Source organism: Cryptomeria japonica, chromosome 1 (assembly GCF_030272615.1).
Source record: "Cryptomeria japonica chromosome 1, Sugi_1.0, whole genome shotgun sequence".
Classification (NCBI taxonomy): Eukaryota; Viridiplantae; Streptophyta; class Pinopsida; order Cupressales; family Cupressaceae; genus Cryptomeria; species Cryptomeria japonica.
The window spans coordinates 296,136,377-296,153,184 of record NC_081405.1 but is presented as its reverse complement, the minus strand read 5'-3'; the positions used below and the strand labels follow the sequence as shown (position 1 = coordinate 296,153,184).

General features: G+C 35.1%; 1 protein-coding gene across 3 annotated transcripts in view; it reads left to right on the top strand.

Moving 5' to 3' along the window:
- Positions 1-6,897, top strand: part of LOC131046441 (V-type proton ATPase subunit F) — a 161,119-nt gene extending 154,222 nt beyond the window's left edge. Inside the window, exons 4-6 of one of the 3 annotated variants that reach the window (XM_057980192.2) lie at positions 3,887-3,969; positions 5,527-5,578; positions 5,676-6,361. In XM_057980192.2, coding sequence (XP_057836175.2) covers positions 3,887-3,969; positions 5,527-5,578; positions 5,676-5,680 — 140 coding nt within the window. In that variant the 3' untranslated portion in view covers positions 5,681-6,361. The other 2 variants (XM_057980190.2, XM_057980191.2) reach the window with 2 other exon arrangements.
- The last annotated feature ends 9,911 nt before the right edge of the window (positions 6,898-16,808 follow it).

The following is a 16,808-nucleotide window of genomic DNA, read 5'->3' as shown; positions in this document are numbered from 1 at the left end:
AATTTGTCATTTCTGAGCAAGATGAATGTTGTAGGTAGTCTTTGATAAGGCTGGGTGTAAAATTATTCATAGTGCCATGGTTCTTGTTAGAGGAGTTTGAGTTGGAACTTTGTTTTGATGTGGTGCTAAGACTTGCTTTTGAAATATTAGTTTTGTAGTTTCATGTTGTTGCTAAGGCTCAAGTTGTTACCACGGCAATTCCTTGAAGGGCAATTTCTTTGTAAGTTGTTGACATTGGAGTCTAGGTATTGCAAAGGAGACACCTAGTGTTATGGGATTGTAGGATGTGGGAGAAATAAGTCCAAGTCTCACATAAGCAACAGTTTCACAAGACCTGTTGGAGAGAAAAGGATTGTAGACTTGGATTCCTCTCAAACAATTATGCAATTTCAAAAAAGGGTCTCATTTTGAGTTCATATGAAGAAGTTATGTCTTAAGTTGTGAGCAAGGCATGAAGGTATTGCCTAATGATACTTGAAGTTGTTGATAGAAGGAAAGTACATGTTCTGGCATGAGTGTTTGGGCCACATTGAAGAAAAAGTCTAAAAATTTTGAAAAATAAAAATTTGGTAGAAGGTTTGGTTTATTGTTCTCTTGATTTTTGAGTTTTGTGAACATTGTTTTATTCAAGCTTTTCTAAATCAATAAGGATGCTGGACTTAATTCATTGTGACGATTTCACTTAGGAGACGGGTTAATTTTTGGAGACACATTTGAGGTTTTTTAGCTATTTTAGTGGGTTTAAAACTCTTTAAGAGAATTAGACAAGAAGGAAGACAAAGGTGTTAATAAAAAGAAATGGTGGAGAATATTGGTCAATGAAGTTTGATAGATTCTACAAGGACAATGGAATTTCTTGATGTAAGACAATTGCAAACACCCCTCAATAGAATAGAGTTGTAGAGAGAATGAACAAAATGTTGATGGAAAGGGCTAAGAGTATGCTCAATGGAGTCAGATTGGAGAAGAATTTTTTGGGTAGAAGTGGATAGCACCTTGCGTTATCTAATCAACAAATTTCCTATATCAATGCTTGTGGACAAAATCCCACAAGAGGGTTGACAAACAAAAAGCCCTCACTTTAGCTTGTTTGAGCTTTTGGTTGTGAGACATATGATCATGTGCCTAAGGAGAAGTGGGCTAAGTTGGATTACAAAGCTTTCAAATTCATTTTCATTAGTTATAGCAAAGGTGTGAAAAGATACAAGTTTTGGAATCTTGTGATTGGCAAGACTATGCATGATCAGAATGTGATCCTTAGGGAGATCAAACTTTTTCTCATAGTTGAACTGCTACAACCAAAGACTGAGGATGTTGCACTTGAGGTTGAACTAGAGTTTCAGGATGGATTGAAAGAGGATGGTAGTGTTAGGAACTCAGAGGAGGAAGAACCTCTACTTCAGCTTGTGAAGAGGTCCACTCGGCAAAGGAGGCAACTAGAAAGGTATATCCTGCCTGATTTTAGATGTTTTTTTTTTCTTTATTGACTAACTTAGATGAGCCTAGAACTATGATGGAGGCAATGGGGATGAACAATAGTGAATCTTAGAAGATGACAATGGTTGAAGAAATTATAGCATTGAAGAATACCACATTGGACCTAGTTTAGTTGTTGAAAGGAAGGAAACTTGTTGGTTGTAAATTGGTTTTGAAGAAGAAATTTAGTTTTGAAGGAAATGTTGAAAAATACAAAGCAAGGTTGGTTGCTAAGGGGAATCTTCAAGTTCAAAGAATAAATTTGGGTGAAATCTTTTTCTCTATTCTCATTATCAATTGCTATGTCATTTCACTTTGATATTGAGTAGATGCTCATAATAAAACTTTCTTGCATGGTGACTTGGAGGAAGAAATCTACGTAACACAACCAAGACATGGTAAAGGATGAGGACTTATTGTTTTGTAAGTTAAAGAAACACCTTTTTGGTCTCAAACAATCTCCCACAATGTGGTATTAAAAGTTTGATTCTTATGTCTTGAAGTTGAGGTTTGTAAGGTTAAAATCAGATCACTATGTTTATTACAAAGAAGGATGGTGATCATTTCATTGTTACCACTTTGTATGCTGATGAAATGCTTATATTTGATGATAGTAAAGGTATGATTAAGCATTTGAAATCTCAGCTCTCATCATGGTTTGAAATGAAGGTTTTGTGAGCAGCTAAGTTTATCTTAGTGATGGAGATCAAATGGGATAGAGCTAAACAGAAAACTTTGGTTATATTAGAGGAAGTATGTTGATTCTATTCTGTAGTATTTCAACATGGTGTATTGCAAACTAGTGAGTGTTTCTATTTTTGTGTGAACAAAGCTTTCATTTGGTTGGTGTCCCTTAACATTTGACAAAATGGAGGACATGGCTCATGTTCCTTATGCAACTGGTTGGGAGCCTCATCTATGTGTTGGTTTGTACCAGATGAGACATTACCCAAGCAGTGGGAGTCTTGAGTTGGTTCAAGGCTAAAACTTGGAAAGGATCATTGAGTAGCAGTGAAGGGAGTCATTAGATATTTGAAGGGTATATCCAAGTTCCAAGTATTCTATTTGTCATATGGGGAGATAATTAGAGCATGCCCATAGTAGTGCTGATGTTATTCATTACTTAGAACATTAGTTGAGATTCAAGGGTTTGTGGACTCAGATGGGTAGGGAATGTTTACAGAAAAAAGTTGACCAGTGGCTATGTGTTTAACTTGTTCCATGGTGTGATTGATGAGATGAGCAAGTGATACACTATGGTTGCTCTTTCCACTAGAGAGGTAGAGTACGTGATAGCTACTCATGCTTGTAAATAAGTAGGATGTCTTAAGATATCGTTGTCAGATGTCGGGCTAAGATAGGGAGTAGAAACAATTAAATTTGATGGTTAGAGTGCCATTAGCTTGGCAAAAAACCCAACTATTCATGCATAGATGAAGCATATTGATGTTCAAAATTGTTTTGTTTGTGACATGGTGGAAGATTGGAGGGTGATGTTTGAAAAGGTTGACACTTTGGTGAATGTTGTTGATGCTTTGACAAAGCCTCGAGTACAATGAAGCTGATGGTGCAGTGAGTCTACGGACCTCATGACCCTTAGTAGATAGTTCATGGATTATTGATGATCCATTTTTGCTCATGCAAGGTATAAAAGTGAGAGAATGTTGGGATTAAGTATCATACACCTTGCAAATTATAAAGTTAATTTGATTATTCTACCCACATGTTGGGACATTTCACATGGTGTGGCACTATGTGTCGCTAGTAGTATGTAATTTAGATAACATTGTGATTAACACTTAATGTCAAATGGGTTAGTTGAACTTGCTGACCTTGCTACACTACCACTCGTAGAAGAACCCTCAGTGGCAGCCATACTGATAGGAGTATTTCCTACCCATCGCGTCCCTGAAATGTTTTCTTTAGGGGATGGGGGTGTTTTGGGCAGGGGTTGTGTCCCACCAGGAGCATACTTTTTTTTCTTGAAAGGATTTTCCCAGTGTATTTTCTGTCAACTGTATTATTTGTATTTGCATGTTATTGCATGTGTGGTTTCTAGAATTGTTTGATTCATGTACTATATAAGTTTAGTTTGGAAGTTGTTTGAAAGTCATTCCTTTCAGAATGACATAGTGGGAGCTTGCTACAAGCCTCATTCCACCACAAGCAGTCTCATATGTCGTCAAATGGAAATGAATTTTATTTGCATAACAGTACAAGAAGAGTCATCTTTATGTTTCGTAGAAGATATGGGAATGATGTGTCAGAATTTGAAACTTCCAAATCGGCAAATAGTAATTCATATCTGTTTGATTGATTATTTGTATTTCTAAATTTGTGTGCTAGGAAAGTCTTAAACTTCTACTGTTTCTCGCTATTTCAAATATTTAATTATTTTCTTCTATTTCAGAGACCACAGTAAAAGCCATTGAAGAAACTTTTAAGGAATTTACAGCAAAAGAAGATATTGCCATTGTGCTAATCAGTCAATATGTAAGTAAGATGACACTCTCTTATTGTTTGGTTATCTTAATTCTTTCATATTCATTTTTGTGTGCTTCTAAGAACATTACAAAAGTATAATTGATTTCAGCTTCATAGCAATCGTTGCCTTTAAGCAACAATATTTCCTCTAGATTATTATATCAAAGTTCTGCTGAATATTTCTGCACTTACACATAGAAATGGAAGTCTGGAAAGGTTTCTGATACAAAAGCATAAAGAAGTTCTTTTGCTCTCCTGAGGGAATTATACACACATCATGGTGGCTTTGCGTAGTGAAACTAGTGATGTAATGCAACTAGTGAGGAAATTTTTGATGAGTAACTTTGCAGCCTGCTTCTGATCTTACCATAGGTATAAGTTTGAAATATGTACACTCACAGGAGCAGCATCTGCATTTCTTGAAAAAGGGTGTTTCTGATCTTGTTTCTTTGATACACGTTCCAATGTTTTGAATTGTTTGATTCAATCAGATTTTGCAACACAGATTTAATGCATTTAACTGAAACTTCTGAATAGTCTACATGATTCTGATTTCTGTCTGATTGGATGCTAGTATGTGTCTATAAGTTTTAAAGGACTTGTGAATAACCATTAAAGTTTATGCTATTTTTCTCTCACAAACAACCGATACAATTTAGTCATGGATGCAATTTGAGTTTAGAATGCAAGGTGACAGATTTTTTGGGGCTGAAATTTAGTATTACTGGACTTGCAGGAGGGTGACTCGTGGTGTGGGGTTACAGTGGTGAAATTAACTGTCCGTGATTGTTAATGATTTGAAATCTAAATTGATTTTAAGTCAGCTTAATTTTCTTTCTTTACAGAAATGTAGTAGCAAATTTTGTCGAGATATGATATTTCCCTCAACCTAAACTAGAATAATAACATAATTCCTTAAAACTTTACTAAAGATGCAGCTGGACATATCATTTCCCTCCTTTTAATGAAATTGATGTACCAATGGTTGTATCAATGATGCCACAGCTAGAAATTCAGTCTTTTGCACTTTTAGTATTATTAGAGTTGCAAAAAACTATTAAAACTCTTGCATAGAATGAATGTTCAAGATACACATTTTGAGGTATATGAGGAACTTGGGGTGTGCTGTAAGAATGAAGAAAAAATATTTTACTATGCATACTTGTTCCAGACATTGTAGGAGGGAAGTGAAATGGATCCATGTCGGTAATGCGTGTTGTACTATAGACTGGTGGATTTTGGCCACAGTACATTCAGGCAGAAAACTTATGCAATGATAATGAAATAAAATTTAATATTAACAATGGACATTGGATATAGACTACTATTATTTATGCAAAAAGATGCAAATTTTGCAGCCACAAAATTGATTTTATTGATATATCTTTATTGTTGTTCTGCGCTTGTTGGTTATGGCTCAGCTCTAGATAATGGTTAAATGAAAATCCTGGTGAATGGTGAAAAAGCCCGAGTCAGAGAGCCTGGTACCCCATAATTTTATAGATTTATCATGTTACCAAAAGTTCTTTTGAGACATGGAGTCATTAATTCATTATGTGCATGTAGTGTTACAGCATGTTGATGGATTCATCTAGTGAGCTTTCACACATGAAAGGAGGTATTAAATGCTCATTAATTAGTTTGGTCCTTTGATGTGGGTCCTCTAAATAGATTTTGATAATCATAAGTCATAACATCTTTGTTCTTGATGTCAGGATGACTGATTGGAAGAAAAGGTTTGCTCATTAAATCCCATTAGATGAGGGATAGAATTCATTACACACTAACAAATAATTTGTTGGAAAATGGAATGCAAAGCAGGAAACGGTAAGATGAAGAGGAACACCTGAGAGCTATATATATCTGCATTGAATTGATATATTAATGTCAACAATATATGATGTTAGCCATGCTTACATTCATTTGCTAGTCATTATAGCAGTCTTGTTAAACATGCATGTCCTATTTCATGTTACAGCATAGAATCATTTAATGTACACCTGTTGGACACAGTATATTATTACTATTTAAGTTTCAAGTTAACCACTGGAAGGAATTCCTATGAGATGATTTTGTAAGAGAGTCACGAGCCTTCAGTCCTAAGCCATAATTACATTTGATCACTAAGAAAATTGCCTTTTTTTTGTACCATTACTTCTCTTTATGAAGCCAAGATACTTTTGTCTTTGGTACTGAATCAAAAAGATTGCTTCGGCAAGAATTTAAGCTGCACTCCACAGTGTGAGATGGAAGGGCCAAAGTGTGAGATGGAAGGGGCAGGGTAGCTTGGTTGTTTGATCTTCTTTCAGTATAATTATTATTAGCACTCGTTAGTAACAATAGGCTATATGGTTCTAGTGTATTTGTGTTACATACTACCTAACATGTATGTTATGATGTGTTCTAGGTTGCAAACATGATTCGTTTTCTTGTAGATAGCTACAACAAACCAGTGCCAGCTATTCTGGAAATTCCGTCAAAAGATCATTCTTATGACCCCACCCATGACTCAGTTTTGTCACGGGTGAAGTACTTATTCTCCAGTGATTCATCATCATCTGACAGGCGATGAACCCTGTTTTATATTGATCTGCCCCGTTTTGACAGATAAATTTTATCATGTGGTTTGCCTATTTTATATTGTTAAAGCGATATCCTCAAGCACATGGTTGTCTTTTTTGTAACCTGTTCAATATATTTTTGAGACTAACTGTTCGGTGTGTAGATAATTTATAGTTATGTCCACTAGATGGGGTTTAATTCCATAATTATAATCTTATCTTCTGCTGTGCCCTTCCGCCCCTATCACCATTTTGCATGCACATTAATAATAAGATGTATGCTACAGTAGATAAATCTACTTTTGTTTCTCTGCGATGCATGCTTTTTTTCTTGATGAAGAGCTTTGAATAAAGTAATTTTTTTGCTTATGCTGAATACGATTGCTATTGGAATATAGTTTGCATTATTGTTTAATTTTCATGTGAAGCTATCCCACTTATATCTATGATTGGGGATGTCTATAATGTTGATTAAACCAACCTAAAAATCTGGAGATATTTACACAAAAATAAAATTCTAAATAACCCTGAATTGAAAGTGAAAATGGAAGCATTTTTCTCACAATCTAATGAGGTAAGTGTGACCAGTTACTACCCAAAGTGATTCCTTTTGCCCATGCTATAAACAGCATTGTCTAGTCTTTATTATATCACCATCGATATTCTTCTTCTTAACAAATACTTCTATAGTACATTATATAGGCGTGAGGAATGGCTACTTGCAAAAGCTAAGCGAGTAAACATTTAGATGCTGCTCATAAATCTGGAATATTTTCCTATAGAGAGACAAAGGTACATTTCATCCATTTGCGTTTTTGATGAAATTAAATTTTTTATTCAACAAGATTAGTTATTACATGGGGATCTAGACAAAAGGTTTGAGCTTGCTTACAACCAGCGATAGACCTAGAACCACATTCCACCGGAATTATTCTACATCATCTTCATGTTTTTTCTCATCACTATCCTATGTATTGTTCCTACCCTGACATTGCTGGCAAATCCAATGCTGTAACTATCGTTGTAGATTCTTGAGATCATTAGTACCCATGAAATCAGCAACATTGACATTTGTAGACACCAAAGAGTCGGTATGGTCATTCAAGATTCTTTTGAATCGCTTTTATAATCTTCTGTGAATTTAATTTTATTTTGTTCTTGTAAATTGAAATTCCTTGTGCTTGAAATTGAAATGATTGAGTATTAGTGGTAGCAGACTTGGTTTTTTCCATGGGCAGAAAAATAATTGCAAAAATTGTGATTTTAAAAAGATTGTGATATACTTGAAACTGTATTTGATTTAAGCTTGAGATTTCAGAAAGTTTGGGAAGGATTTGAAACTAATTAAAAAAATATTCACAAAGTGAAATTTTTTCCAAAAAGCTTGATGCACCATATTATTGAATGCTATGTCTTCAATCCATGCTTTACAATGACAAATTAGCCCTCTTTAAAAGCGAAGCCTATTACATTATTAAAATAGTTAGTGCCACCATTATGATCATTAATGTTCATTAAATTCTGTCAAGTATGCAGTTTGATGATGAGCTAGAAAGGAGAGATGTTGCCTAACAGTTTAGAGCAGCAAGGACATGAAATGAGATGTATACTACTCTCATTGAATAGATTGAGGAAGGCAGATAATATGATATGTACTCAATAAATACTGAAATAAACTCATCCTTTTGAAAATCAGTATATATTTCATGTTGAACTTGCATTAGTATATATTTTATGTTTTATTTTGTGTCTAGTTGTGTAAATTAACTTCTTGATTTTATAGTTTAAAACATTTATATGATCTTTTGAGGGATATAGATGTTGACATGTCATAATTTAAGTTTTAATTGAAAAAAAACTTCTCTTTGATTTTTGAGGGTTATAGGTGTTGACATGTCATAATTTAAGTTTTAATTGAAAAGAGGGCATGCAATACATATGTATCCATCTCGTCTCGAGATGTTAGTGGTACCAGAATTGTGTTACAGGCAAGTCAAGCCGATTGGTTTAGCTATTAAATTGTTCATTCTTGATGTTGATAGATCGAAAGTGGGAGGGAGGGATTTAAGTGATGTTAGTATTGGTTACTCTCTACATGCTTACACGTTCATTTCTATGTCATTACTTTTTTTAAGTGCAATGAAAAACATAGATTGGTAATTCTATATTAAAATTTAATGGAGAATATGGTGGTTATTTAGATATGGGTTAACAACTCTATAGGACAATTAGTTTAGACAAAGCTAAAAAGGCAACAAGAGAGCTCTTGTAGAGGCTCTACTCTAAGTGGAATGAGAAAGGAGAAACATTCACCATTAAAGTAATAAACATTGTACTAAAAAATAATAGAAATTGTGTGCCTAGTGATCAAAATTATCAAATGATGGCAGTTGAGAGAAAATAATGTGCGGAGAATAATTGATAATGAAAGGAAGAACCTCTATTGATAAAGTGACTCATAAAAATAAGCTAGAAGGAGATTTTTTTAAGAGAATCCCAAACATTTGGCTATTGATCAAGGTCAACTTTAGATCCCCATCTCTTTTGATATTATCCAAATATTTATTGTGACACTTATTCCCAAGCTCTTAATGCCCTCTTTCTAGCAAATAGAGAATTATTTTATCACAAGATTTTGAGACATAAGATTCTATGCAAGAAATCCAATTTGAGAATAAATAATTTTCCTCCACTTTTCTTTAGAATGAACTCTAATACCTAATGTTTTAACTCATAAGAACAAATAGAAATACTATATGAAAATATTCAATATATTTAGAATAGATAAACCTTTGAAATAACAATAACAACTTTCAAGAGCAAATCTTCCAATAGAGACCACATATAATTACAACACAAATTGATATTTGCCACTTAATAAGCTTTTAGATTATATAGTTATAGTGTTGGAAATTGCACTCAGTGTCAATTTCACACTTATTGTGATTGTGACATTTATGACAAAACCTATGATTGGAATTTCACAATCTCAACCTTGTAGGTGGCAATGATGAAGCATCAACAACCTTTGATTTTTAATTCAACTTAATTATGTTGCAGGATAATGCAATGTGCAAAGGTTTGTGTGATATGTTAGTGTCTTGGTAATTTTTGAAATTCAAATTAGAATATTTAGTGTATTCTATTTTTGACGTGTCACAATGACAAATTGTGAATGTAACAACTCCTTCCACCCCTTCAACCAAACGAAACTGTTTTTCTCTCTCATTTTCACAACTTGTTCACTTTTCATTCTCTCACACAATGACGAAGCTTTGCCAAAATACTCTTAGATCTTAACACTAATAGCAGTCAAGACTCCTTGGCTTCTATATTATTACGTCTATCAGATCATCTCAAGGGATGAGCCATAATCGTTGGAAGTGCTCCTTGCTTATTGTATTTGATATAACTATCTATACACATCTTTTATTTACCATGGTAGGGGTTTTCCTCCATGGAAGGGATTTTCTTTCACATGTCTATTTATTTGTCTTTCATTTGGATTGAACTTACTTTTATCTTGTCTATTTGTTTGTGGAGGTTGAAACACCAAAATGGGGGTTTGATTGAGGCAAACCTCTAAACAACCCTTAACATTTTTCATGTTTCCTTGTGTGCAGGTTTTTTGAAGGTTCAACAAACATGATTGTGACTATCGAGGAGCTCAATCCAGCAATGACACTCTTAAATCTGTGGCCGAGAGGCAATTTGCTTGGTGGTGATTTCTCGTACCTTTGTTCTTTATGTTTTTTTAGACTAAACACTTTTATCTTTCTATATATAGCCATGATTAAGTATTTTTTGTTTTGTTCTTTTTCGAAGTTAACATAAAAATTGATCTTGTAGCATAAAGATCCTTCATTACTTTCTCTTAGTCATTCAATCAAATCATTTGAGGTAACTATGGGCTACTTGCTCCTTGAGACCCCATTGCCTTGAGGATAGCAAATCCCCTCTACATTTTGGTGAGCTCGATGTGAAGGGATGATTTCCTAGATACATCTCCTCCTAGCCAAAAATATGTCAAACAAAATGCTTCATTAGAAAGTTCTTCATGAGATGAGAAGTCCATTAATGCAATCATGGTCTCTAGTGCCCCTAGTTGGCCTAAGAGACCGATCATTTATGTGACTCCTGCTAGTCCATCTCAAAAGAAAGTTATCTTTGTTCATGGTGTTCCTTTTGAAGATCATCCTCAAGATTTTTTTTTGAAGTATGAACACTTCATCACATCTAAGGCTCCTTCCTATAGACTGGTAGCCCATTCTTACAACACTAAAGGAATAAACAAAATTTTGATCAACCTACTTCTCTTCTATCATCTCAACCTATTCTTTTTCAAGCACCAAAACTTGTAGCTAAGCACTTTGTATGATCTTTTAGTGTTACTCCTAGTAAGATCTCACTTTGGGATTTGCTTCAAAATACTTTGGTTTACTAAGGCATACTTTAGGAAGCCTTACAAAAGATTCTCTTACCTTCTTCTAATAGACTTAAGTATGTGAATGTATTGATGGAACACATTCATGTGGATATACCAAATATGACAATCTATCTACATGAGCTTCCACCTCTAGAAGTACAAAATCAATTAAATCATTTAATGATAACAGTTCATGTAAATAGGATTGGCATAAGGCATGCTCTCATCGGTACTAGTTCAACACTCAATGTTTTGTAGGGTTGACCTATTGCCTAAAATTAAAATTGATCCAATTTCTACAATTTTTTTGTTCATTTGTGTGTTTGATAAGGTTGTTTGATAAGCTTTAGGCACAATGATCTTGGCTTTAAAGTTGGGCACTATTATCATACCTGTTGTGAGGTATTCACACATCGCCCCATCGCAAATGAGGACCCCCATTTTTTTTTGCTTTCTAGGGTAGTGTTAAGAGTACTTAGCTATTAACCATTGCATTGAAAAGGTATAGATGGTCAAGAGAGTAGGAGTCGGGAGGATAGCCTTGCGTGAGGTGTGAAATGAGTGAGTTTGTAGCGTCATAATATCATGAGTCAAGCCTATCATGAGTTCAACAGAAGAAAGAATGAGTCTTGATTTGAAATTCACTTTAGGTGCATGACCTCAAGAGCGAACTTAATGTCCAAGGCAAGGGGATCAAACTTCATGTTCAAGGCAATGAGAGTGAACTTCATGTTCAAGCCAAGGGGAGCGAACTTCATGTGAAAGCTAAGTAGAGCTAATTTCATGTGCATGGGATCAAGAGTGATTTTGCAATTTTGTTTATAAGTATTTACCTTGAACCGATTTGATCTCTAGAAATAGTGATTTCGAGCTAAGAGAGAACTTCATGACTTAAGGTAGAGGAGCGAACGTCATGTTCAGGCCTAGGTGATGCAGGAGCATCCAAGAGTCCACCTGAGACCAAGGAGATTATAAACACGAACAAAGACCCCAGAGCATCCTTGAAAGTGAATTGGAATGTTTTTAAGCCAATAATGGCCCTATGTAATGCTCAATTTGATTTAAATGTAATAAGTCCTAATAAGGGACCTAAGACAAAATATGGTGTCAAGTAGGCCGATAGTGTTTCAAGGGTCTAGAATGGTTAGTAGGGTCTTTGGTAGGGTTATTTAGGTATATGAAATAAAATTCCATTGATTTGGAATGATTTTAGCAAATAGAATGTATTAAATAAAGTTGGAAAATTAAAATCTTTGTATTCCAACATTTAGTAGCATTTTGGAGGGAAATTGAGTTTTTAAGTCTTAATGAATTTGTAAACCTCTCCAACCACCTTGGGTTGGTTGGGGAAGTTGTATTCATCATTTATGATGGAAAAAAGAGAGGAAAGTACAGATTGTACGGACTGGAGGTGCTGTTGTACAGACTGAGACAGTTTTAATGCAAAAACCTTGATTTTCCTTGAAAAACTTGCATTCCTTTGATGATCTTTGAGTTCTAATCATTGAGGAAGGTTGATAGGAATTTAATGTGCATGATCTGAAGCATTTTATATCATTTTTAATCTGATCTAAGGATTTATATTGACTGTCCTGTTTTAAAAGTCTGATTTTCCTTGTTTTCTCAAGTATGAATATGTAATCCATCCCCTTTATGTGCTTACTGTGACTTGGGGATGGAAAATAATGTTGTATCATATCAAACTAACATGAAGGTGCAGGATTGAAGTGGTTTTGCAGAGTGATCACTCACAAATGGTGAATTTGTTGGTTGATTGGAGCATGGGGATGGTGGCTAGAGTGTAGCAGCCACTAAAGTAGCCATTGAAGGGATATCTTTTATGATTGGAATCAGTAGAGGGCACCAATTTAATGGTGAAACAACCTTCATTTGATCAGAGAAGTGATTGGAGGCATGATTTTAAGCAAGCCCTAATTTAGAGGGTGATTTAAGGAAGGTTTTAGAGTTTGGACACTTAGAAGTTGAATCAAGCCATAAAACCTATAAAATCCTTTGTTTGGGAACCTTATTGAATACTGTACAAATTTTTGCAACTTGGTGTTAATTTTTGTTGGTACTTCCTTTGTAAAGTGGGTGGTTTTTAAGGCTAAAAAGGGGCACATTTGAGGACAGCAAAGGGTCCGTCCAAAACAACCTATATTGGTTTTCGGATATGTTGTGTAACATCCAAATGGGTGTCTAAATATGTAATTTGTTTGGGCAAGTTTTTTGGAAAAGTTCTATGTTAAAGGGAAATTACCCGATTTGTAGGGCTAGATGCTTGGTTGAATAAATGCATTGAGTTTGTGTTGAAGCTAGAGAAGCTTAGGGGTTTAGAAAGCCTTTGAATCATGTTTGTTGAGGTCCTTGGAAGTATGTGGAGGTAGGAGACACGCCTGGTTTAGGTGGTGTTAGGTTTTGAGCCTATTGAGGCATTGAGTGCATTTGAGACACCTGAGGAGTGTAAGGGGTTTGGGTCCAAAATACATCTTTAATTTGCAAATTTGTATTAGATTCTCTTGTCTCTGCATCACCAGGGGAGCAAACTTCATGTCTTGAGAGAGGGGAGCAAACTTCATGAATTTAAAGAGGGGAGTGAACTTCATCTTCAAGTATAGAGGAGCGAACTTCATGTTCAAGGCAGGGAGAGCGAACTTCATGTTCAAGGCAGGGAGAGCGAACTTCATGTTCAAGGCAGGGAGCGAACTTCAAGTGCTCATCTCTAGGAGTGAAAAAACAACTTCAAGTGCTCCTTCATAAGAGTAGATTTTCTCTAATCCTCTTATCAAACCTACAAAACACATAAAATCAAAGGATATATCAAGTTAAAAGAACTATCAAGGTTATATATTATGTATTTGATGTCATACTTGCTTTGTTTTGCAGATATCAAAGGAAGATGATGCAAATTGCAAAGCAACACCTTGAAGAAATGAGAAAGGAAAGATTGCAAGACTCCGCCATCATGTAGGTTCAAGAAGAAAACTTCATCAATAGGTACAAGGGTATCAAGAAAGGAAGAATCTCAACTCTCACCGCACCACATGAAGAGATAGAATGAGTGCAAAGGAGAAGTTATACAATCACCCCAAGGAAAGTAGGTGAGGATGGAGGAAGGACTCAACTACATGAATGCCTCCCATCACCACTACTTTGAGCAAGCTTGAAAGGTTGAATATCAAGAGATATTTCTCAACACCCCTTCATGGTGATGAACTGAGTTTACAAGTGCAAATTGAAGTGGCATCCTAGTCATCACTCACCAAATCAAGGAGTTCCACATCAACATGTCTAGATGCAATGTACTTGACTCGTGTATGAAGGCACAAACATCAAGGCACCTACTCCTATTATCTATTAGTCGAATATTTCAGAGGTGACATGTGTCAAAGTGTTGTAATTATTTCATTGGCCAGAATTGAGTTTGATGTAACAAACCCTAATTAGGGTTTTCATTGTAAAATCTTGGCCATTGATCTCAAATTGATCTAAGCCATTGAATTGTATTGAGAGAATTATAAAAGGCTCAAGCTCTCCATTTGTAAGGGTGAATAGTTAGTGAATAGAGTAGTGAATAATGAATAGAGCTAAAATGGTAGCTAGATTAGAATAGAAGTTAGATTAGGAGAAGGCAAAGATTGTTGCCAAACTTTGTTGTAAAGGACAATTGATTTCATTGAAGTTATGGTGATTTTGATTTGTAGCTTTAACAACTTGCATAGTCTTTAGTTCTCAATTTATTTTCATGTTGATTAGATTGGATGGAGGAAATTGTTGAATGTGTTTATGTGGAATCCGTTTAGTCCATACCACTAGCCTCTTTCTGATTGTAAGTGCGCATTGCGTGGTCAATTGGAATGATACAAGAGTAACTTCAAATTGTTATGCGTCCATTGTTTATGCATTAACTTGAATAGTGAGCAATGTTTGACGGTAATGATTTGAACATCTTTGAAATGTCCTTAGAAGATTGCACTGAGCTTGTGTTAAATTGTTCAGTTTGATGGTGAGACCTCACCTAGTTTTTTTCCATTGAATCATTCACCCATTTCCTTGCATTCTTAGGATTAGAATAGGCCTCCTAAACCCTTTCCTTTTGCCCTTTTTTTCAACTCAAGCTAGTTTAGAACAAATGGCATCACAAGATTGCAACATCAGATGATCAAGTTCCAGTTGTTCAAGCATTCAACAATTCAACATAAGTCCCTTTGTGATCCCAACATAATTACATCAAACCAACAAGCTTATCCACACGTCGTGACCCGACATGCCAGAACCTTGGAGTTGTCTCAAGTGATCCGTAAGCTAATCTTTAGCATTTGAGTAACTTTGTTCAAGAGGATAAGATACTTTGGGGTATTTTATTCTGTGTTCGCATGTGCATAAAAAACACATCAACAGTACCCACCCTAGTATATGTTATGCTAGGACTTTTACCATATAGTCTTCTCTTAGGAAGACCATGGATTCATGCTTTAGGATCAGAGACATCTACTATGCATCTCTCTATAAAGTTTATTGCTAATAATGAGGTAGTCATAGTCAAAGATTACCTTGATGCCATACATTTGTTAAATGACAACAACTAGCCAGACTTCGGTTATTCCTACCTTTAAGAAATTTCATTCCATCGCTATCATCTAATGTGTATTTCAATTACATCTATTGGGGAAGATGTTCCTAAAACATTGCTTCTAAAACTCAAGATTCTCCTAAGATTGAAAATCCCCCGTCTTCCCTTACTTCTCAACACAATGCACGTTTAGGCGACGATTGGGGAACTTTGGACTTCATTGAATCATTTATCAAAGAGTACAAAGTTAATCCAATTGTAATGTCCCTTTCTCGGCAGCAATCAATTCAGTTGGTTGTTAGCCTATTCCAGAGGCCCGTAGGCTAGTCGGGAGCAGTAATTAGGGTTTCCTATTTTCTTGGAAAATGCTTTGGCAGTTTTGGTGGCTTGCATGTTGGAGTTTTATAATTTAGAATCTAGATTCCTTCTGGGTTTTTAGAGAGATTCACGATGGTGTGACATGTAAATAAATCTGAAGACTTTTCCAGACTTACTATTTTTAGTAAGTTGCTACAACTGCTCAAAATGTGGTTAAAATGCATTTGGACACACTATTTTTAGAAGTATGCTATTTTTAGTAAGTGCTATTTTTAGCAAGGTTTCAGTAGGCCAATTCAGATGGCTATTTTTGGCAGGTCAGTTTGAGAAGATGATCTTCCAACATTCTTGGAGTTATTTTTGGTAGTTCAGAGCTTATGTTGGGCACTTCATTGTTGAGGTAAAATGTTTTTTGAAGTGAAATAATATTTAAGGCATGATGAATGCCTAAGGAAGAATAAGTTGATTTTATAATATAATGCACTTTATTTCCTTTGGACGCCACATTATATTGTATTGATAATTTTATAAAGTATATTTGCCTCTTTGTGAAGGTCAATTTGGGGAAAAGGAGAAATGAAATGTAAATTTTAAAATAATGTGAAAGTGAATGTGCATTTGGGTTTGGTGTCCATTTGGAGGGAATGTGAATGTGAATTTGAATTTGATAAAGGCTATAAATAAGACTGCTGGGCTCTTGTTTTGGATCAATAAATATTTTGTAACGAAGTGCTGCCGAAATGGAGGCTGATTTGCTTTGAGGAATGCATACCTCCTAGCTTGTTTTTGGCTTCTTGCTTGTGAGACAACAACTAGTTGAGATTGTGAGACTAGTCTTTACACTAAAGAACATATGTAGTTCATTGTAAGGGTGCCTTTTGATGTTTTTTGATGATTTTGGAGGTATTTGTGAGTTTCCAGGTTATTGGTTTACTATGGAGTTGAAAGTGATTTTAAATCATAAGTCTAA